Source organism: Bactrocera oleae, chromosome 4 (genome assembly GCF_042242935.1).
Source record: "Bactrocera oleae isolate idBacOlea1 chromosome 4, idBacOlea1, whole genome shotgun sequence".
Taxonomy (NCBI): Eukaryota; Metazoa; Arthropoda; class Insecta; order Diptera; family Tephritidae; genus Bactrocera; species Bactrocera oleae.
Genome location: NC_091538.1, coordinates 61,229,998 through 61,252,453, shown reverse-complemented (window position 1 = coordinate 61,252,453; position 22,456 = coordinate 61,229,998). Strand labels below are relative to the sequence as shown.

Sequence of the window (22,456 nt, the reverse complement as noted above, 5' to 3'; positions counted from 1 at the left end):
TATTATCAAATAAAAAGTGAAATGGAACTTTGGCTTGTCATTAAAATTATATGAGAACCAAGTACAAGATAAGATTTCAGAATCCACAAACTAATTCCTATATAGTGAATGTAAACGTAAAAACAAATATAAATTAAATACAAAGTATAAAAAATATTATAAAATTAAAACAATATTGTAACAAAACACTACAAAAACAAAACTTAAGTGAGTGATAATGCATTCTTAAGCGTGCTGACGTGCAAAACCACAAATTAATACAACGCTCCCATATGGTAAAAAAAAAAAAAACAATAAACTTTGGTCCCCGGAGGGGATGCATTATTCAAAACAACATTAGTATATAATCAGTGCAATGATAAGAAAGCTTTAAAAGAGAGCGCGAGAGATTACACTCTCTAACACTTCATACGAGCAAAGAGCAGCAAATGATCGTTTGGTTTTATGGTCTGTGAGAGGGTTTCAAAAAAAAAAAAAGCTTCAACTTGTTTTGACACAAAATATATTTTTGTATTAACTAGGCGACTATTTTATCTTTGTCAGTAGCTGTGGTTAGAGATAAAGTTGTGGTACGCAAATACTCTGTGACGTGTGTGTGATAATCTTAGTTACACATATAAAATATAATATTCGCAATAAAAAAATATATTTTAGAAATAATACTAAAAATGCCGATGAGTAAGAGTCTCATACCAGCACGTGTTAATCCCGATTTGGAGAAGGAACGCAAGTCACCCAGCTTTAGTGTTGAAGAATTCCAGTGCTGGTGGCATGATGGCGCAGATAAATTGAAAGATAAACGAGAAATCGGTAAGTCAACAAGACGGGGTCAAAGGTGTAACGGGTGGGAGGTAGCGGGATTGAAATGTAAGAGCGGTAGCTTGTGAACTATCATTTAGCGTAAGAGAAAGCAAAATAAGCGAATATTAATAATAATAATTAAAATAAAATAAACTATTATAAACACTACTCATTTCAGATGTCTTGATTACGAATTTTACGGACGTTCAAAAATTTTCCACCACTTCAAGCTATTTTTATCATTTTAGTAAATGGTGGTGGTTTACATCTCTTAACTACAACACAAAATATCCTACGTATTAGGAAATTTGTATTATCATTTTCGGTTTTAGCAACTCAAAATTAGCATGAAACAGCATTTAAAATCACAGTCGCAAAATGACTGTAAACAAATGTAAGCATTTTTTTATTTCTTCAAACCATAAAAAAAGTAGATTAAAGTTTCGATATCTCGTTTTAACTGTTTTTCAACATGCTGGCTTATATTAATAAGATACATACTAAATACGAGTAAATATAAAATCATTTGCACATTGACTCAGCTGATCATTATCATAATCAAATGGGTTTTTATAATTACAAAGTCGAAATGTGATAAGCAATTTTTTTATAAATTTAATGTACTTAAATAATTGTGTACGTGGGTAACTCAGAAAGTTTTGGAACAAGATAGAATAAGCTTACATAAAACAAAAAAAAAAAAACACGTTCATTTCGACTGTCAGTTTGTATGGCAGCTCAATTTATTCGGAGATTACACCGTTGCCTAGGCTAATACTATATACCAAACTTCGTGATGATATCTTCTAAAATAAAAAAGTTTTTCGCACAAGAACTTGATTTTAATCGATCAGTTTGTATAACAGCTATATGCTATAGTTGTCCGAACGGCACAATATATTTAGAGATTGTAGAAAAAATATTTTGCCAAATAAAAAAGTTTACCATACAAGGACTCGACTTGGATCGGTTAGTTTGTACGACAGCTATATGCTATAGTAATTCGATATCGACGATTCTGACAAATGGGCAGTTTCTTGAAGAGAGAAGGACGTTAGCAAAATGTCAGGTCGAATATCGCGAAAACTGCGGGACTAGCGCGCTTATTAACAGACAGACATACGTTCATTGCTAAATTGACTCAGCTTAAACTATCTTAGGGTAAATATATATCCGGTAGGGTCATTTCCTTAACATTACACATATTTTATATTGGCAAAAAATAAACAATGTATATACTGTACTTACGTTTACGTTACATATAATTACTCACTCAAGCTATAATCTAATTATAGAAACGTACCTTTATAAGGATCTCAGAGATGGTCACCTACACGACTACCTTTCACATGAAGATGTTTACCACTTGGCAGTAAAGGATGTTACGGAGGCAGCAGAAAAGCTACGTAAACTACAACAAATACGCAATCCGGGCGGCAATGACATTTGGCCGTAAGCGCACTAGACAACCATCCAAGCATCAAGTATGACAATTACATATATTCATATAACATTTATGTTTTCAGCAAGCTGCTCTATGGCCATACCGCGATAGCTATGATGCCCGCTAATCATCCCCTTGCAACGCATATCACCATGTTTGTCGATGTGCTTTTCAATCAAGGAACACCGGAGCAAATCGAAAAGTTTGCCAAACCAGCAGCCAACTGCAATATAATCGGCACTTATGCACAAACCGAACTGGCGCATGGCACCAATGTGCGTGGCATTGAAACACGCGCCGATTACGATCGGAAAACCGATGAATTTGTCTTGAACACACCCAATGTGCAGGCCTACAAATGGTGGCCGGGTGGATGTGAGTGCAAGCAAATAACTTTAAAGTAATTTTTAGTGCTTATAAAATTGTTGAAATTATATTTTGCAGTGGGTCACACCACCAACCATGCCATGGTGGTGGCACAACTCTACATCGATGGCAAACATCATGGCATACAAATGTTTATAGTGCAGCTGCGCGACTTGGAGACGCATATGCCGCTACCGGGTGTGGATATTGGTGAGATTGGCAGAAAATTTGGCATGGCCGGGGTTAATCAAGGCTTTCTGGGCTTCAAAAACGTACGCATACCGCGTACAAATATGTTAATGCGTAATGCGAAAGTCTTGCCGGATGGCAGTTTTGTTGCTAGTCCTGCGTCAAGATTAAACTATATGACTATGGTGTATACACGCTGTTTAATAGTCGATATCACCTCTAATTCGCTGCTGCAAGCAGCCACCATAGCAACACGTTATTCGGCGGTGCGACGACAAAGTCCAATTAATGCCAAGTAAGCACACATTTTATATAGATCTAAATATTTTTATATTTAGTATTATCTTCATAAATAAATATTATGCAGCGAACCAGAACCGCAAATCATCGATCATGTGACGCAGCAACAAAAACTCTTCTCAGAAATAGCAAACGGCATAACTTATCGTCTTTGCATACGCTATATGTGGGAGATGTATGAACTGACGCAAAAACAGATTACCAATGGCGATTATAGTCGTATGACGGACATGCATATCATTTCTTGTAGTCTAAAAGTACTTTCAAGTACCGATGGTTCTTTCGGTATTGAACGTCTACGTTTGGCTTGTGGCGGTCATGGCTATTTGACATCGACCAATTTCAGTACTTTATATGGCAATGTCGTTGCTGCATACACTTATGAGGGCGAAAATACAGTGCTGTTGTTGCAAGTGGGTCGCTATTTAGTTAAGACCTGGTTACAGTTAACACAAGGCAAGCAAATGCCGCCGCTGGTTGCCTATTTGGCGGAAATGTATGGCAAACATGACATGTCACCATGGAATGACAGTTGGGAGTATTTGGTTAAGTTGTTGCAGTTTACGGCGACAAAGTAAGTAATTTGGCAAAAAAAAAAACAAGAAATAACGTCAACTTCGGTCGCACCGAAGCAGTTTGTTGACAATATATAAGTTTTACACACAAGGAATTGATTTTGATCGTTCACTTTGTACAGCTGGTTGTTACAAATTTGCTGGCAAATAGTATATAATATATTTATATTTACCTTGCTCAAGGTATAAAAAAATATTTTATAAAATGAAACCAATATTTGTTTCTATTACAGTAAAACACGTGTTGCTTTCCAGAATCTAACCAAACGTGTGGCCGAAGGTCAAACAAACGAGGAGGCAGCCAACAACACAGGCATTGAATTGACGCAGGCAGCTGAAGTAAGAAATTTTATTGATTTACGTTTTGTAAACGTGTATATTTTCTAATAAATTTTCTAATATTTCCCTAAATAGCTTCATGGACGTCAATTCGTCGCTTCAGTTGTTTTAGATCAAATCACTGGCACAAAGTCTACTGAACGTTCTAAAGCTTTAAATTCCGTATTACAGAATATTTTGGAATTATATCTAGTGCAAACTGTGCAGCGTCACATGCACGATATTCTCCGGGTAAATTAACTTTCAAGATTAGAAGTTAGAGTTTTTAACTTTTTACTTATTGCTTGTCTCATTTACAGTTTACTACAATCAGCGATGCTAATCTGCGTTCACTACAAAATCGTTTGGAAGTATCTTTGAAGAAATTACGTCCAGATGCTGTGTGCATCTGTGATGGTTTTGATTTCCATGATCGTGTATTGAACTCAACTCTAGGTTGCTACGATGGTAATGTGTATGAGCGCTTGATGGAGGCGGCAAAGAAAAGTCCGCTTAATCAAAAACCAGTGCCTGACTCTTTTGAAAAGATTTTGAAACCATTCTTGAAGTCAAATTTGTAAATTTCTTTTTTCATATAATATTTTTAAATATTTATATTTGGTCTGAAAGAATTGTTATGGGGCATTCCATGGTGACTGGTGGGGCATTTGACTCCAGACATTGACTAATTATAAGCTATAAAATTATAGTCAAATGTATCTCATAATATAGAGAAATAACTAATTAATAATATCTCTTACTAAAAAACCTTGATTTTTTTCTGAGTTTCTTGTAATTATCACTTAAATGAGTGTGACTTGTGGAATATCGAAAATCCTCCTCTTTTACCACGGTAGACTTAAAAATAAATTTCACTAAACTAAACTGTGACTGGTGGGACATATGTCAAAACAGTCTATAAACTGTAATGTGGACATTTTAACATTTATTAGAAGTTTAAATTATTTAAAATATGTGTTTTTACTTCTAACCAGGAAAAAAATTCAACAAGTAAGATTTGAGTTTAAAAAATCAACATTTCAATTGAACGTTGTGCTTATTTTCATATAACTCTTCTTCTGTAATACAAATATAAACTTGCTGAAATCAATTAGATAGTTAATATATAAAAGTGTTGCCAACTAGAACAACATTTGCTCCGGATACAAGTTAGTACGACTCAAAACTTAGAAGGAGCAAGAAATCCATTTAAAAAAAAACTATTTTCAAATTAGTTAAATATTAACTTTTTAGTTTAAGTTTGAGCTAAATTGGAAATAATTAGAAATTTTAATTTTCTAATAAAATTTCTGTTCTGCATTTATGTAAAAAATTAAAAGGTATACAGCTTCTCCTCAGTAAAACTTTTCGTTAAAAAAAACAAACTGTCAATTCACTTAAGTAAGTCAAAGTTTTCGCTTAAAATAATGGTTTTTACCAATTAGGTATGTATTTAATGTGGACATGTGCAAAATTTCAAATTGATATCTCCAAAACTGAGGGACTAGCCAGCGTGGCCAAATTGATTCAGCTCGTCAATCTTATCATTTATATACACATATACCCTTATATATATATATATTAATATATATATATATAACTTCCTTACTTCCTACTCTACATATCATTAAAAATGGTCCTTCAGATACTTTAAATGTGACTTGCACGAGCTCTATTACAATTTCTGGTCCTAAACAAAAATTTACCTTTTCGCACAAGGACGCTTGAACATAAAATTTATATTTTCAAATTCTTTATTTTTGCTTGAAGACTTGTTTGTAGTTTCATATATATTTTAATACTTCAATATTTTTCTCATCTTCATCTGCTGTAAAAAAAAGATAATAGCAAAATAATTAAAATGCGCTTTTCATATTTCCAACGAAATTATATTTACCATCATAAAACCCCCAATGTAACTTTGTAATCCAATAAAATTCTATACTTAAAAGAAAGTTTCAAGCGGTCCATTTGAGACAACGCGTATCCTGATGTGTGCCCAGACAGCGAATACAGCAGTAGTGTGTGCCACACGCGGTGCAAGTGTATTTTGAAAAATTACCACAAACTGCACAGAACCGACGTGGCGGCTTATTTGGTGCCGGTGCCAAAGCATTCAAGTAGTTTGGCGCATCTGTAGAGTTCTGCTTACATTCTTCTAAGAGCTGTGGAAAATTTTTACGATACTTCGCCCGGTAGTATTCGGCACCTTTCCGTTTGCTTTTCTTCTCTTTGGTGTTTTTGATGCCATCTTGAAATTTCGGTAATTTCTTTGACATCACCAAATCTGCGTGTGGATCTTCATGGAAATTATCTTGCTCGAGTGCTTCAAGCGCCTTGCGTGCGCGCCGTTGTCGCGCAGCTTCATCAAGCACACGTTTTTTCTCCGCATCTTTTATACGATTGGACTCGCGTCCGGTCATAGTTTTTTTTTTTTTTTTGTAATGTAGGTTGGCTTATAGAGAATGACTTGTCTTATATATTTAGAGTTAATTATATTTTTAATTTAGGGATCTTTTTCATGCAGCGGAAAACTTATGCGGTCCATTAAATCATCCACACGTGCTTGCAAAGTTTCTACAATGTCGGTAGAAATAAACAGATGATTCTCATCCAAATCTTGTATGATGAATTTGCGTCCCAATGCAAGCGTTTCGTCGAGATGCAAAAGAAATTGTTTCATAGCCGGATCACATTCAACAAATACACCTTTCATAACATTCACCATTGCTACGAAGTTCTTAAACTTTTTTAGAACATTTGTTAAGTCCAATAACTTGTATTTTACATTAAAAGTTTTTGAAATTCACTTGCAGCTTTGCTTTGTAATCGGGGAATTTCTCGAATGTTTACAACTGTCTACAAAAAAATTTGTAAATTAGCGCAAATTGCTTGCGTTCCACACGCAATCCACCAATGACAGTTGTCAGTAATATTTTGTGCTGCCAGATGTAAGAATGCTATAGCCGGTCATTTCTATCAGAGAACGTGTTTCTATTTGTATCGTATTTTTGTTAATGATTTAATATATGCAGTTTTTTAAATTAATTAAATTTTTTTAATTAAATCAATGTGACATAAAATATTTCTTTAAAAATTAATTATTTGTATTTTCAAGTTAGCCAAGACACATACCACGATTATTGACTCTTCCAACGCTTTTCGTTCTTTGCCTTCCGTTATGCCTTAATTTGTGTTTATTTAAAATATATTTTAATTGAAGAAGGAATTGATGTGAAGGATTATTGTTATATATTGGAAGTCATTAACCTATGTATTATATGTCAGTGGAGAAATACCTAGCGAATAGTGTCAATTGGTTACATTGACATCTCGTTGATAATCATCCAATATGTCGTCTCTGCAAGTTTGAAGAAAATTGATGCAAATAATTCGTTCAAGGTTGTTGTTTTTAAAAATCTGAAAAAAATATGCAAAAATCATACAATATAGGGATTTGATACAGGATATTCGAATGCTCCAAATAGGAAAGGTCATCGTTATATAAAATAATCTATATACGTCCATGGATGGAAATTCGGATAGTAAGTAATTTGGATGATGGTTTTGTTGCCTGGTAAATGCGGTCTGTTTGCCACCTCCCTATACTATACAGGATAATTTACCTTAGTTATTCGAAATCATCTACGAAGCTTAGTCATAAAGGGTTATAGCTATTAACAGGCAGTTATATTCGGTACGGGTGCAGACTTTGTGAGCTCTGAAAACTGTTTGAAAGTACTTAATTGCCTCGAGAGAAGAGATTTTGAGATATCATTTTGTGGCCGCCAAATATAGGAGTAAGCCACGCTTAGACCAGTTTCGCTTCTTAGCGATACCATGAGTATTAGTCATTCTTTAGGATATCAGCGCTTGACGCGAACTTTAACAGATTCTTTCCTAACTAACGATACCACTGCATGGGTTTACCAATGTCCGTCATGTTCCCCGATCCTGTATAGTTACCCTCGATACCTTTGTGAACTGACACACAGTAGCAGTAAGGTCGCTTGAAGATAGAAAAACCTATGCAAAAATTTGGATGTCAATGCTTTTCTCTTTTAAAAACTTGTTAATGCAGTTACTCGTAGTTTACTAATATACATACATATATACAAGTAGTACATATAATATAAAGAGGAGAAGAGTCACAACGTTTTGTGGTGCACTCGGAGATCTCCAAAAAAACTAAGAGAATTTTAAGTATCTCCAAATATCGACACAAAATACATACATATATTTATATCGTAGAGCCAGAGAAAATAAATGATCATTTACGTTCTCTGGTTGAGCAACATCAGGCACAATAAACGATCTCAAAGCAGCCAACTACCCAGTCAGTCGAACTCTGTTATCCGTAGTAGATTGTTGGTGATTGTTCGAGGCGGGTTTAGTGCATTCGACGTGTGGTTTGTTTGTGATTATTTTAATACAAATTCGGTTAAAAAAAAGTTGTGCCAAAAAATTAGTTCCTAAAAATGACCATACCAAAACATGTTAATCCTGACTTGGTGAATGAACGCAAGAAGGCCACTTTCGATGTGGAGGAATTCACCGCTTTTATACATGATGGTGAAAGTTTCTTGCAATTGAAAAGATTAGCTGGTGAGTTGCTAATTAAGAAAATAGCGAGTGCAATGCGCTGTAAATACCATATTATACTATGCATCAGAGATATATATACATATGTATATTGATTTAATGCATTTGCTCTAGTATTTATTGATGCTGTTAGTATTGTTGTTGCATACAATGGCAAATTGCATTTGGTTTTTTTTTCTTTTGCTAAGTGAAGCTCTAATTAAAAGGTTTTATGAAAGTGATAACTAGCTCAAATACTTTACCAAATGATACATATATCATAATCAGTGGATAATTACGGGATATATATACAAATCTTTATTATATTGGTCAAGTAAAAAGTTCGTTCGGTTTTTATCTAAGAGATGGCGTTATTGACCACTAGTGTTACGTGTCGCATCATGTCATACTATACGGCGCTAAAAACGTGTTATTCGCGCTAAAAGTTTGTCTTTGACAGTTTTTCGATTGATTGACTCAGTACGTTGTGAGCGCTCGTCAAAGATGGACACCAGCAAAGAAAAAATTCGCCATATTTTACAATTTTTCTTCGATCAAGGCGAAAAAGCAGCCAAAGCGGCTGAAAAACTTAATTTAGTTTATGGGCCCGATACTGTAAACTAACGTGTAGCACAAAAGTGGTTTGCTAGGTTCCGTTCCGGTAATTTCGATGTCAAAGATGCACCACGCGTCGGGAGGCCTGTCGTCGAAAATTGCGATAAAATCATGGAAATAGTGGAAACAGACCGTCACGTGAGCACTTATTTAATTGCTGAGGAACTAAAGATAAGCCAGAAAACCGTTTGGAACCATTTGCATAACCTTGGATTCAAAAAGAAGCTCGATGTTTGGGTGCCACACGCACTAACGCAAAAAAACATGATGGACCGAATTTCCATCTACGAATCGCTACTGAATCGCCACAAAATCGACCCGATTCTGAAGCGGATTGTGACTGGCGATGAAAAATTGGTCACTGACGACAACATCGGGCGCAAACGGTCGCGGTCAAAGCTCGGGGAAGCGGCCCAGACAGTGGCCAAGACCGGATTGACGGCCAGGAAGGTTTTGCTGTGTGTTTGGTGGGATTGGCAAGGAATCATCTACTACGAGCTGCTCCCCTATGACCAAAAGCTCAATTCGGCCCTCTACTGCCAACAACTGGACCGTTTGAAGGCAGCACTCATCCAGAAGAGGCCATCTATGATCAACAGAGGCCGAATTGTGTTCCATCAGGACAACGCCAGGCCACACACGTCTTTGGTGACGCGCCAAAAACTCCGGGAGCTCGGATGGGAGGTCCTAATGCACCACCGGACCTGGCGCCAAGTGATTACCCTCTTTTCCTGTCCATGGCGAACGCCTTCTACAAACGGGGTATAATGAAATTGGCATCTCTTTGGCAATAAGTTTACGAACAAAACGGCGCATATTTGACTTAAATCGGACAAATGTACACAAAGTTATCATCTTTTGAAAAATCAATAAAAACCGAACGAACTTTTTTACTTCACCTAATATTATATAATACAACAGTAGACCTACTTCCGTAATAAGTTCATAAAAATATTAATGGACTTTGTGTTAAATCATTTATAAGCAATTAGTTAATTACGAGCGGTATTTAATGTAATACTTACATACATATAATATAAAGATTTGGAATTGATTTTTGATTTAGATTAACATACTACAATTGTGTGAATGGTGATTTGTTCAATGCTTGTATGAAATTTTCTTCTTGCGAGTAACGGTTTATTTTTGGTTTAGAAAGGAACCACCAGATTTGTATATACCAACTGATCAAATTGGACCCGGACTGGTCCAATTGAACTGTGCGCGCGAAACCGAAACGATAAGAAATTGGGACAACAGTTATACTACAATGTGTGTGCGGATTATCGTGGTGGAAAATCAATAAATTTTCTGCCCACAAATCCGGTCGTTGCACGACCTCAAAATGAGTCTCAAAACGCCCCAGTAGTATGTCTTATTGACCGTTAGACAATGTGAAACGAATTCATAGGACCACCAGCATCACCTTGGGTTTTTCGGTTTCGGCTCACTTTTGTAGCTTCATTTGTTAGATTGTTGGACAGGTTCGAGGCCATACTTATAAATTCACGTCTCGTCAGCAGTAATGATGCATTTGATGAATGTAGTGTCCTCAGCTACGTTGTCAAGCATCCGTTGAATTGATCCATAAGGTATGTTGAGATCCTCTGCTTTATCTCTCTGATGCCAACACGTCGATTTTCAAGCACTGTGGTGGATGGACGACTCGGTTGAGGCAAGTTTTCGAAGACTTCACAGAATGCTTGCTGCCAATCAAAGTGATAAAATAAACTTCCCAAAACAATTCTAACACATTTTCAAAGATTTCGTAGTCGCGATTCCATTGTAAACACAAAGTTTCAAGCAAACACGTTGTTAATTTTTTATTTTATTTCTTAGATCAATGTCCTTTTTGTGATCTCGACTTACTTTCTGTAAATAATGTAGACCCGCAAGAAACGTGTAGAGACAAGTTCATCTCTTTACAGCTATCAATATAATATACTTCACTTTTTCCATGTTGAACATTTTTTAGAGAGGTTAGGGAGATTAAGTTTTTATTAGATGGACTTGGTAAAATAACTTAGGAAAATAACCAAGACAACGAGGACTTTGTAAGCACGGACTCATTACTGTAAGTGTTATCATATCTGTGTGTTGGTTTATTTTCTCTTTACTCACAATGCCATATTTTTGCTTAGCCTCATGGTGTATTTTAAAAAAAAGACGTATTAGTAGCCGTTGATTTGCAATATTGAGCTTTGAGACTTTATAAAAGGTGTTTATAGCGCTTACTTTGTAGATGATCGCGGGCAATAAAAGTAATTTATTTCTAAAAAGTGAAGTGAAGTAATTGAATTCTTAACCTTTACTCAAAAAGTTCTAGATACGGAGTAAATATTAAGGTACATACATATGTATGCCACGCGTAAATATCCATATACCAAATATATATGTATGCACTCTGTTTGTTGCCGAAAGTCAACAACACAGACTTTAATTATCGAAATTTTGTATGCCAAAACGACTTAAATACGTGTGTGTACGTACATAAAAACATATATACATATGTACATGTACAATATGTAAAACGCAAGTCATGTAATTAAGAACCGATATGCGGCTTTGCCACTTTAATTTCCAAATTTAAATCCGGCTTGGCTTTTGTTTTGTTGATTTGCTTTCTTCCTTCTCATTTTTGCTTGCATTAATTCGATAGGAGAATCAATTTTGTTGTTGTTATAAAAATATATAAATTTAGTGTATAATTATTTAATGTTTGTTTGACTGAGAATAAAAGTTAGAGATGAGGTGATAGTGAGAAAAGAAATTTCTCAAGATTCAGATCATACTTGAACCACTATATGTAGTCCTTTGTGAAGCTATAAAATGGGAAATCTGTGTCCGAGCTTATAAGTCAACAAAGTGTCTTTAGCCTAAGTGGGATATCTCAAAATGTGAGCTTGCAAGTGTTTAAGCCTTGATCTCGCAAACGCAGGACAGTCAAGAAGGAAGTGTTGAGACGTTGTCACCTCTTCTTCTTCTATACAGCTTCTGCAGCTGGCATCCGGTAAGATTCTCAACCTTCAGTCCAGTGTGGACGCCGATAGGGCAATGACCTGTTGCTAATAACTGGATAAGGTATTTCTTAACCAGCCTTGAACAAACGATTAGTGAGCTCCCTGCTATACAAGGTGATAGTTACTTCTCTGAAGGAGGCTGCAATGCAGAACTGCAAATCTACCACTACCTTAATGGCAGCAGCCTCGGCTTGATAAAACGCTACAGTAGTCAAAAAGTCTGAAACTTGCTCAAAAGCATATACATATGTACATATACTGTATAATACATGCTAATAATTATCAAATCGCTCTCAAATCCATCAAATGTACATCCGAAAGAAAAAAATAAAAAAAAATATAATCGATTTCTTGAAATTCAAAAGTGGCTATAACCCCTGAAACCCTTTTTTTTTCAGAGAAGGAACTATTTGCAGACTTGCCCGATCCTATCGAATTGGATTATCTGTCGTACGAAGATGTCTACAATCGTACAGTTAAGCAATCCGTAGACGCAATTAATAAAGTAAGAGCTATGCAAGAGCGCGTGAACCCTGGCGGTGCTGAGGTTTATCAGTAAGTAGATATGTAGGCTTAGTAAAGTACCCGATATTACTAAGGAAACTGTACGAACACAGCATGTACGATTTGTCTTGATAATAGATTTACGTGAAATATTGTATGTTGAAAAGGAGCAAGGCTCATTTTAGATAAGTCACGAGAGACTTCTGCACTTCAGCAAGATGTTTAAAACTACAAAATGTTCAATTTCACATAGACTGTCTTATAACTTGACTAAAAATGCCATTAAAGAAATAATTTTCTAATCCAAGTTTTTGGAAATCTTTTGATTTTATGAGCTACCCCTTTTTGTGAGCTAAATATATTATGTTCTTAATTTATAAACACTTTCTTAATCCTCACAGGCTCGTTTTTAATAACATTGTATATCTCTATATATTTCAAAAGTACTCTCATGACTGGACCAATGGGTACGACTCTGATGCCCGGCGGTACTCCGATGTCAGTGCACTTTCTAATGTTCACACGTGCGCTTAAAAATCAGGGTACACCCGAGCAGTATGAGAAATTTGGGCGTCGAGCAGATGACTGCGAGATTTTCGGTACTTATGTGCAAACGGAGCTCGGTCACGGTACTTATCTGCGAGGATTGGAAACACGTGCTGACTATGATCGCCAAACCGATGAATTCGTGTTGAACACACCAAAACTGACCTCTTACAAATGGTGGCCCGGTGGTTGTGAGTATTAAATAGCCTTCTCTCAAGTCTTAAAATTCTTACTGCAACCTTGCCATTCCATCAGTGGGTAACACCGTCAACCATTGCATTGTGGTGGCACAGCTCTATATCGATGACGAGCCATTGGGCTTGCAGTTATTTGTCTTGCAGGTGCGTGATGAGCAAACACATAAGCCACTGCCGGGCATTGACATCGGTGATATTGGCAAGAAGATCGGTTTGCAGGCCGTGAATAACGGCTATTTGGGTTTGACCAATGTGCGCATACCACGTACAAATATGCTTATGAAGAATGCCAAAGTCCAGCCGGATGGCACTTTTGTTAAGTCTCCAGTCTCACAGTTGGCCTACTTCCCCATGGTGTATGTACGCTGTATGATTGTGTTGGTCAATAGCGGTTTACATGCAATGGCGGCGACCATAGCGACACGCTACTCGGCTGTTCGACGTCAAAGTCCCATTCAACCGGAGTAAGCGCCTCTATTTTATCGCCATCTCTGAACTTAATCTTGACCTCTTGACTTATAGTGCACCGGAACCGCAAGTGCTGGATCACGTAACGCAACAGATGAAAGTTGTGCCAGAGATTGTTACGGCTATTGCTTATCGTTTAGCCGGTGTTAAGCTCAACAAAATGTATGAAGAAACCGCTTTGGCTGTCAGCCTCAGCGATTACTCGCGGCTACCGGAGCTGCATGCCTTGGCCTGCACCTTGAAAGCGTCGTGCACGTATGATTCAACATTTGGTATTGAGCGTTTGCGACTCGCTTGCGGCGGCCATGGTTATTTGGCCTCGGCCAATTTCGGCAACATTTTCACCTGGGCCACAGCGGCTTGCACCTATGAGGGTGAGAATTCGGTATTGTATCTACAAGTTGGTAAGATTTTGTTGAAAACTTGGGGCGATATGTTAAATGGCAGGCCGCTGATGCCTACCATGGCATATTTGAGTGTTTGCGCCAGTTGGCACAAGTTTCGGGATTGGACCGGCGATTGGCAATGCTTGGTGCAGGCTCTGCAGTATGCGGCTACTAAGTAAGCTTATTATAATTATTTCTGGAGTTTATATATCTCTTAATATTTTGTTGTTATCTTAGTAAAACCCGCATCGCTAGTAAAAGTTACACTAGACGGTTGGAGAGTGGCTTATCTCCTCCGGAGGCATTCAACGTAACTGGTATAGAGCTGACTCAAGCGGCTGAGGTAATTAAAAGTGGGCTTAAGACTGAGTGCAATCACTTTAATTTTGAAGCATGCCATTTCATGCATATGCACTTTATCACATGACTTCTGATAATAGCGCTTGTAACATTACTTAATTTTTTTTTATACCCTGAACAGGGTATAATAAGTTTGTCACGAAGTTTGTAACACCTAGAAGGAAACGCCATAGACCCCATAAATTACATATTAAAATGATCAGCATGATGAACTGAGTTGATTTAGCCATGTCCGTCTGTCTGTCTGTATATATACAAACTAGTCCCTCAGTTTTAAGCTATCGATCTGAAATTTTGCACTTACTAAAAACACACTTTAACACTTCTTCTCATTTCATTCAATTTTCCTACTATTTTTATATCTCATCACGTGATGGTATTTTTTTATTAAGTTTTTTTACTTCACATCACGTCGTTTATTCAAATCACATTATATGACTACATCAGTTCTTATATTTTTAATGCAATAATACAATTTACTTTTATACTATTTTTATACAATCAATCACCGGCACATTTCACCACATCACATGACACCATCTGACATCACATCATAACTTAAATTTGCTAATCAAATTCTTTTTACTACTTTTCTTGCAGCTTCATGGGCGCGCCTTCGTGGCCAACACATTCTTCGAAGAAGTTAAGCAAAATAGAGAAAAACGCTCTGCATCACTGAATAATTTGTTGGAGCATCTGCTCGAACTCTATCTGGTGCATACGGTTCAACGGCATATGGCTGACATATTGCGGGTTATTATTGTCACCTTCGATTTTCAGTTCATTACTTACTTTTTTTTTTAATATTTACAGTTCATTCATCTGACTGACGATCATTTGACCTCACTACAGCATCGCCTCGAAATAGTGCTCGCTGAGCTACGTCCGAATCTCGTTGCTATTTGTGATGGTTTCGATTTTCATGATAAAGTCTTGAGTTCCGTTTTAGGTTGTTACGATGGTAATGTCTACGAACGTATCTTCGAGGCGGCTAAGAAGAGTCCGCTAAACCAGAAAGACGTTCCCACGTCATTTGAACAACACTTGAAGCCGTTCATGAAATCGAGTTTATAACAACTGGTCTTTAAATCGTTGAAGAGGGATGTGGTCAGGTGGTGCTTGGGATAAGACCGGTGATATTTGGTGTGGTGAATTAATTATACAACTATATGTTTGTACAATTTTATTATTAAATATCTAAGAACAATTACAAGAATTAGAAAATAAAGTTCTATATTACTATTTTGATAAATATTGTTCATGGACCATTTATAATTAGCAATCCGGTTTAATACGTGCAGTGCTCGTGTTGAAAAATTAATTGCGCTATATCCTTCTATGCTTTTTATCCTTAATTATTCTGTTCTGACTTCCTCAATTCTACCGAAAACTTTAGGGTTGTATAATGTATGTATGCCGTATGTGGGAGACGCTGGAACACTTCCTCTGCTTTTGTGTGGCCCTATTTAGACCTCGCATATCGCTCTCATTCTAACTGACTTCAAATGCTTGTATGAAAAAATTTTTATTTGCCAAGATATCTTCATGAAATTTGATAGTTGTAGATATAACTCATAATCTACCAGTCGCTTTCTTCCTCTCCCTCTTTCTCTCTTTCGCTATAAGCCATTGTTAAATGAGAACACTTTGCATTTTTTGTTACAGTTTTTCCATTTTATTAATGAAATTATTCTTCTTTATGCCTTTACTGTTTTCACGTTTATCATAATCTTTGTTCTTGTTGTTGTTGTTGTTGTTGTTATTATAATTCTTATTACTTTTATTGTTATACTCATTCTGTTGCAAATGAAAAACCAATTTCTTTCAGTACATTTAGCATTACAAACTATCAAACTCTAAAACGCTTAAGTGAAAAGCAAAAACAAAAAAAAAATGTTTACCCATAATTCAATGTGTAATCAGATGTATGTATGTATATTTTGGGAAGAAAATTAAATCGAGAATTCATTTATTAATATTAAACTTAAAAATCATAATTGGAAAGACAAATTTGTAAAGAAAATTTTTTAAATTAGTTGCTAGTTATACATACAAGTATATATATATAAAGTTTTACATATATATAGATATATATGCTTGTATATATATATATATTTTTTTTTACGATTTCGTAAGTAAATATGCTTCACAATTGAATAATATTTTATTTTTCTTGTTGTAAGAAGAAGAGCAGCTTGTATTTTTTCCATCTCATACGTGTGTGTGTGTATTGTATGCGTTTGGGTGTGTTTGTGAGTGTGTGTATGGTAAAAGAAAATTCTTATCTTTGCGCGACTGATTTTCTGACGATTTTCGCTACACAATTTATAATGTACATAATTATGTAACATATATACATATATCGGTATGTATGTAATTATACAAGCATGTCGTGTGAATTATGTAATTATATGTGTATGTATGTGTATAAACATATGTAAATTGCGGTTGTTATGCGTTCGAAGTGGACACTTTTCTAACTGTTTACATTTAATTTTTTGTTTGCTTCTTTTACAGTTATTTTTCTATGCTTTAATTTTTTGCTTACGTTATAATTTTTTTTTTTAGTTGTTTGCTACTATTAATATGTATATATGTATGTATATAATGTTTTATATTAATCTTCACACTAGCGCTTAACACAAATAATTTATGCATAACTCACAAATATTTTTAACAGTGTTTGCAGTTTTAAAGTATAGATGTTAGGCTTAGAAGCGTGTTTGTTGTTTTTGTTGCTATTGTTTTTCGAGCGCGCAGTTGAGTAGCTTGTTTGTTATGGGATAATGTTGGTTTTCGCTAAATAATTTTTCACTTTAAAAATTTTAAATTATTTTAATTCAGCAAAATAATAAATTTTTTTCAGCGTAAAAAGCTTTTTTTTTTGTTTGAGAAACTTAAATGTTGCTAACAAATTAATTTTATTATTGTTTTTGTTTTATAGAAATTATTGCTTAATTTAAATATGTATGTATGTTTGTTTGTAAAATTTCAAACTGGCGTACCGATATGTATGTATTTAAGTATGTATGTTTTCAATATTGCAATTTAAATATAAACATATATATATTTCATAGGATTTCCGCGCTTTCTTTTGCGTAATTGATTGATTTTGCTAGTTTTTTTGCGCAGCTTCTTTACGAAATATGTTTCGCGGCATTTTTAGACACACAAAAGTTTAAAATTCAGCGGCAGTAGTTTACAGTTATTAGTTTTAAATTTTCGCTTTAGAAATTTTCATTATTTTGGTTTTTGTTAACTGCTTTGATGCATTGTGATTGCGTTTTTATTTTTATTTTGAGTTAAGCAATTAGAATAGACACTTAACGGATTATAATAATTAAAGGCTAATTTTCATGAAAAATATTTTGATTCGTTTGCTGGTTAAATTAAGAGAACTAGATGCAGCAATATGTATATGTGTGGGTGTGTGGCTGTGTGTGTATAGCAAAGTAAAGGCAACTATGTTCATTTAAGACATTTAAGGGAAATTATTTTTTTAATTTTTTTTAAGAAAAAATATTAAAAGAAGAATTGAAAAAAAATTAAATAAAAAATAAATTTTAAAAATATTTTATGAAGAATCAATTAGAATGAATATAAGAAAATAAATTACAAAAAAAAATTAATAAACAATTTTAAAAAATATTTTGTAAAGAATTAATTAGAAAGAAAAATTGCAAAGACAATATTTTCAAGTATTAAATTAAATATCTAAAATTTTTGTAAAATGGAAAATTGCATTTTTGGAAAATGTTTCTGAATGTTTTTTAACGGAAACTGAAATAACTATTTTTAAACGCAAATTCGTGGAAGAGAAAAACGTTTGTGGGTAATGGTGGTAGTTGAGAAAAAGTATTTAGGAAAATATTTATAATATAAAAATACATTTTTATCAAGAAAATTTAACAGTTTTTTAGTTAAAATTAACAACAAATTAAATTATCAAATGCAAACCAAGAAAACAAAAAAAAAAAAAATAAAATTAACAAAGAAGTTGAAAATTATCAAATTATTATTTTTTATTGCAAATTTCAAGCAAAATATTTATTTGTGTGTTAAAAAAAAAAAATGCAACTTAATTATAAATGACTTTCTTATTAATTAGTAGTAATTACGTTAATTAAACATACGTTAGTTGAAACAATTGCAGTTATGAATTAATATTTCTATTTAAATTATTTATTTATATAGTTAAATGCATGTAGGTACTTGAAAAAAAATTAAAAAAGAAGGCATACAAATTTTATTGAACGGGCACTTGATTTTAATTGCAAAAAGTTGAAGAAAATGTTTAACTAATTAAGCTTTTATCGCAGTATTTCTGTTGATTTTAATATTTTGCACATTTATTGCGTGTTTTAATATAAAAAAGGCAGAGGGGTGTTAAAAAAAATGTTGATTCATTTAAGCTGTTAATTATAAAAAATTAATTTTAGTATTTTTTAACAAAAAATTATAAATAATGAAAATATGCGGCATATATTTGACTATATAATATATTTTATGAAGCACAATGCATTGAATCAGTAACAAGTAAATTTGTTTTAATAAAAAAAAATTAATTTTACAATTATTTTCTTTTTTTATGAAATATTACCCTAAAGATGCAAGAGCGAAATAGCTTGCGTGTACTAAAAATTATTATTTAAATTTTTTTTCACATGGCAACTATATCTCTTTTTTATCTCGCTCAACTGCATGAATTTATCTTCAATTCTTTTATTTTCTGTTTCGAAAGCATTTCCTTAACTCTGCTCTTCTTTTGATTTATTAACACTGCATTTAATTCAAACTATTTTTATTATTGCATATTTCTGCAGAAATCATAGTTCTTTTGCTAACAACAGATTATGTTTTAAGTATGCATGATAATCGTAATATTGTATAAAAGTTAATAGAAAAATTCTTAAATAGCGAAATATTTAGTTAATCGTAATTTTTGTTAATATGTAGCGTATTTCATAATCATAAATTTAAGAGTAAATAGTAATAGAGAAAATATTCGTTCATAAGTTTTTAGTTCCTCATAATTATTTTGCTTATATATGCAGTTAATTATAGGTTATGTTCTATTTTATTATTATTTTTCGGTATTAATTCCAGTTTATAATAGTAGTTGTCAGTTGTATTATTATTACGGGTTTTTGTTGTAATTGTTTACTATTAAATCTTCAACTAAATTTTATTAATTTTTTTAAATTTAAATTTATTTTGTAGAGTTTTATATATTTTTTATTTAAGTTATTTTGTGTGATTTTTATAATTATAGTTATTTAATATTTAAAATTATTGAGGCTTATGTTTGAACCTTTTCATTAATACAAAAATTATATTTGTTAAATAAAAATAATTTATTTTTATAAAAATTTATTTATTGTAAATAATAATAATTAATTTTTATTTTCAAATATTTTTTTAATTTTTTTAAAATTATTTTTAAATTTAATTTTTTTTATATTTTAAATGTAAGTAATCAGTTATATGATAATATTTTTTTATGATTATTTATATATTTGTTATATTTATATTTAATATTATTTTATAAATTTTAATTATTTTGTAGTTTCATAAGTGTGATTAATATTTTATCTTTTCATTTTAATTCACTACTTTTTTCAAATCTATTTTTTCGTCATTGTAAAAACATTATTTATAGTATTATCTTTTTTTTAATCATTATATTCCTTTCAAAAAATTATAATTATTTTAATTTATTATTCAATGTTAATTTATTATTATTTAAAAAAAAATTTTTTTTTGTCATTTCAAAAAATTTATTGATATTAATTAAAGAAAAAATAATAATAATAAGAATGTTTTATATTTTATTACAATTTTATCTCTTTTTCATTCATTATTGTTTTTATTTGTATTTTTGTTTTCAAAAATTTTATTTATATATATTATATTATATTATTTATTTATATATTTTTATTACAATTATCTTATTTTATTTCAAACTTGTTGTTATTATTTTTTAAACTTTTAAGTTCCTCATTTTAGTCAACTTATTATGCTTCCTTACTGTTTTCGTGCTACTATTATCAGTTTTTTTTTTTATTTTCGATTTTTAATATTTTTTTAACTCATTAGTTATTTGCTGTTAATATATTTATAACTTTTACTTACAAACAATAACTCTAGCCATATTTTTATTTTTTTTTATTTTACAAACATCATAATATTTGCAGTTCACAAACTTATAATATTTTTTCTACATTAATTTTATTTATTTTAATTTTTTATCTTACTATCAATTTTATATATTTATTTGTTGTTTTTTAAATGTTTTCGGTACTAAAAGTTTACATACATATTTATGCTTATTTGTATTTTTATGTGTTTTTTCTTAATTTTTCTTTAATATTTCGAGTGCTCACTCGTACACACACATTCACATATATATTTACTTAATTATTAAATAGTTGTGTGTGTGTGTGTTTAGCACGGCGTGTGTGTTTGTTGTTACTTGCATTTTTGTTTCTTTGTTTGTGGATGTGTGTGTGTGGATTTGTTAAATTTCACTTTTTTTAGTAAATTTTGCTACATTTATGAAAAGTGTCCCGCCCTTATAAAGTATTTCTTTTATCCATTTAATATTATTTTAATGTTTTTTTATTTTTTTTTTTTTTATATATGTTTTCTACGTCTATATGCAATTTATTTTATATATTAATTTATATAATTTCATAATTTCCTTTAAACGTTCGAAATGAGAATTCCATTTAAAATAATCTGATATTTTCTGGCGCGCGCTTGCCAGCGTCTCACAATTGTTGTTGCATTTTTTGCTTTCCATACATATCTATGCTGTATGCTCCAGTGTTTTTGTTATTGTTTGCGTTATTCAAACTAAAATAACTTAATTGTTACAAATAAAAAATTCAGTTTCTTTTCTGTTTTTCTCCGCATTTTCGCTTGCGCTTTGTTGTTTTTGTTTCACTTTTTTTTCGTACACAAAAACTTGCAACTAAACTATTTGCTTGCAAGTTTAGCCAGAAAAAACTTTACACTTAATCGAGTTATGCTGTTTTACGCGCGAAATAACCGTTATTATTCTTTTTGTAAGTTCTGCTGCTTCTTCTCCCAAAATATTTTCGCTTTTTTACACCAAAAACAAACAACTTCATATCTGTAGGCACGTCCAGTGCGCGTGTGTATGTATAAATATATGTATGTGTAGATGTGTGTAACTGAATTTTAATTCCAAACTTTTTTGTGTGTAGCAATTTAAAAAAGAAATTCCGAAAAATTTTCAGAAAAAACTAATAATTGCTTGTTATAATTTTCGTTATGCTTGCGTTTCACACGTTCAAACTGTTTTGTGGTTCTGCTGCTTTCTTTCTTCTCTCTTCTCTTTTCTTGTTTCTTTGTAATTTGTTTCACTATTCACTATTTACTTATTCGCTTACATTTTATTAAATTTTATTTTATTATATTTTTCCCATTCACTGCTTCACCTTCGCACCCATCGTCCATACTCTCTCTACTTCCTGCTGCTGCGCTCGCCGCCAACTTTACACCGTCAACTCGTACTACCTGCGCTACAGCGTCTACTCTCTAGTAACGTTGGGAATTATCTCAGGCATAGAATTCTCGATTATTCGCGTTTTTCGCATAGGAATTGACAGCCGGTGAGCGTTTGGGTTCATCGAGCGCATAGGAGCCCTCGTCCTTTTTCCGCATGCGGTAAACGATGAACATAACGACGAGAATGGCGCAGAGCAGGCCGACAACAGCGCCACCGATGACAGCTATAAAAAATGCAGAGAAAATGAAAGAA

General features: G+C 33.0%; 5 protein-coding genes across 7 annotated transcripts in view; 2 read left to right on the top strand and 3 right to left on the bottom strand.

Moving 5' to 3' along the window:
- Positions 1–450: 450 nt before the first annotated feature.
- On the top strand, positions 451–6,871 carry Acox57D-d (acyl-Coenzyme A oxidase at 57D distal). Of its 2 annotated transcripts, XM_036378211.2 has the most exons (9): positions 460–569; positions 655–810; positions 2,097–2,253; positions 2,328–2,620; positions 2,690–3,095; positions 3,168–3,674; positions 3,909–4,014; positions 4,090–4,245; positions 4,314–6,871. In XM_036378211.2, exons 2-9 carry the CDS (start codon positions 669–671, stop codon positions 4,572–4,574), a joined length of 2,028 nt encoding a protein of 675 aa, XP_036234104.1. In that variant the 5' UTR covers positions 460–569; positions 655–668; the 3' UTR covers positions 4,575–6,871. The 2 variants fall into 2 exon arrangements, with proteins under 2 accessions (XP_069964975.1, XP_036234104.1); XM_070108874.1 differs by having other exon boundaries at positions 451–810.
- LOC106622516 (transcription factor B5) lies at positions 5,730–6,416 on the bottom strand. 2 transcript variants are annotated; one of them, XM_014241722.3, is made up of 2 exons: positions 5,891–6,416; positions 5,730–5,821 (listed from the first exon to the last, which is right to left on the bottom strand). In XM_014241722.3, the coding sequence occupies exon 1, from the start codon at positions 6,414–6,416 to the stop codon at positions 5,952–5,954; it is 465 nt and encodes a 154-aa protein (XP_014097197.3). In that variant the 3' UTR covers positions 5,730–5,821; positions 5,891–5,951. The 2 variants fall into 2 exon arrangements, with proteins under 2 accessions (XP_014097197.3, XP_069964983.1); XM_070108882.1 differs by having other exon boundaries at positions 5,730–5,818.
- On the bottom strand, positions 6,500–6,721 carry Tfb5 (transcription factor B5). Its single transcript, XM_070108883.1, has one exon. The coding sequence runs from the start codon at positions 6,719–6,721 to the stop codon at positions 6,500–6,502; it is 222 nt and encodes a 73-aa protein (XP_069964984.1).
- A 1,456-nt stretch (positions 6,872–8,327) lies between the features above and the next one.
- LOC106622515 (acyl-coenzyme A oxidase 1) lies at positions 8,328–15,922 on the top strand. The gene is made up of 8 exons (XM_014241720.3): positions 8,328–8,598; positions 12,608–12,764; positions 13,158–13,450; positions 13,515–13,920; positions 13,979–14,485; positions 14,548–14,653; positions 15,271–15,423; positions 15,484–15,922. Exons 1-8 carry the CDS (start codon positions 8,472–8,474, stop codon positions 15,742–15,744), a joined length of 2,010 nt encoding a protein of 669 aa, XP_014097195.1. The 5' UTR covers positions 8,328–8,471; the 3' UTR covers positions 15,745–15,922.
- Positions 15,923–16,322: 400 nt separating this feature from the next.
- LOC106622514 (syndecan) overlaps positions 16,323–22,456 on the bottom strand; it is a 391,261-nt gene continuing 385,127 nt past the window's right edge. Inside the window, exon 7 of the mRNA XM_036378214.2 lies at positions 16,323–22,427. Coding sequence (XP_036234107.2) covers positions 22,255–22,427 — 173 coding nt within the window. The 3' untranslated portion in view covers positions 16,323–22,254. The remainder of the gene's footprint in view (positions 22,428–22,456) is intronic.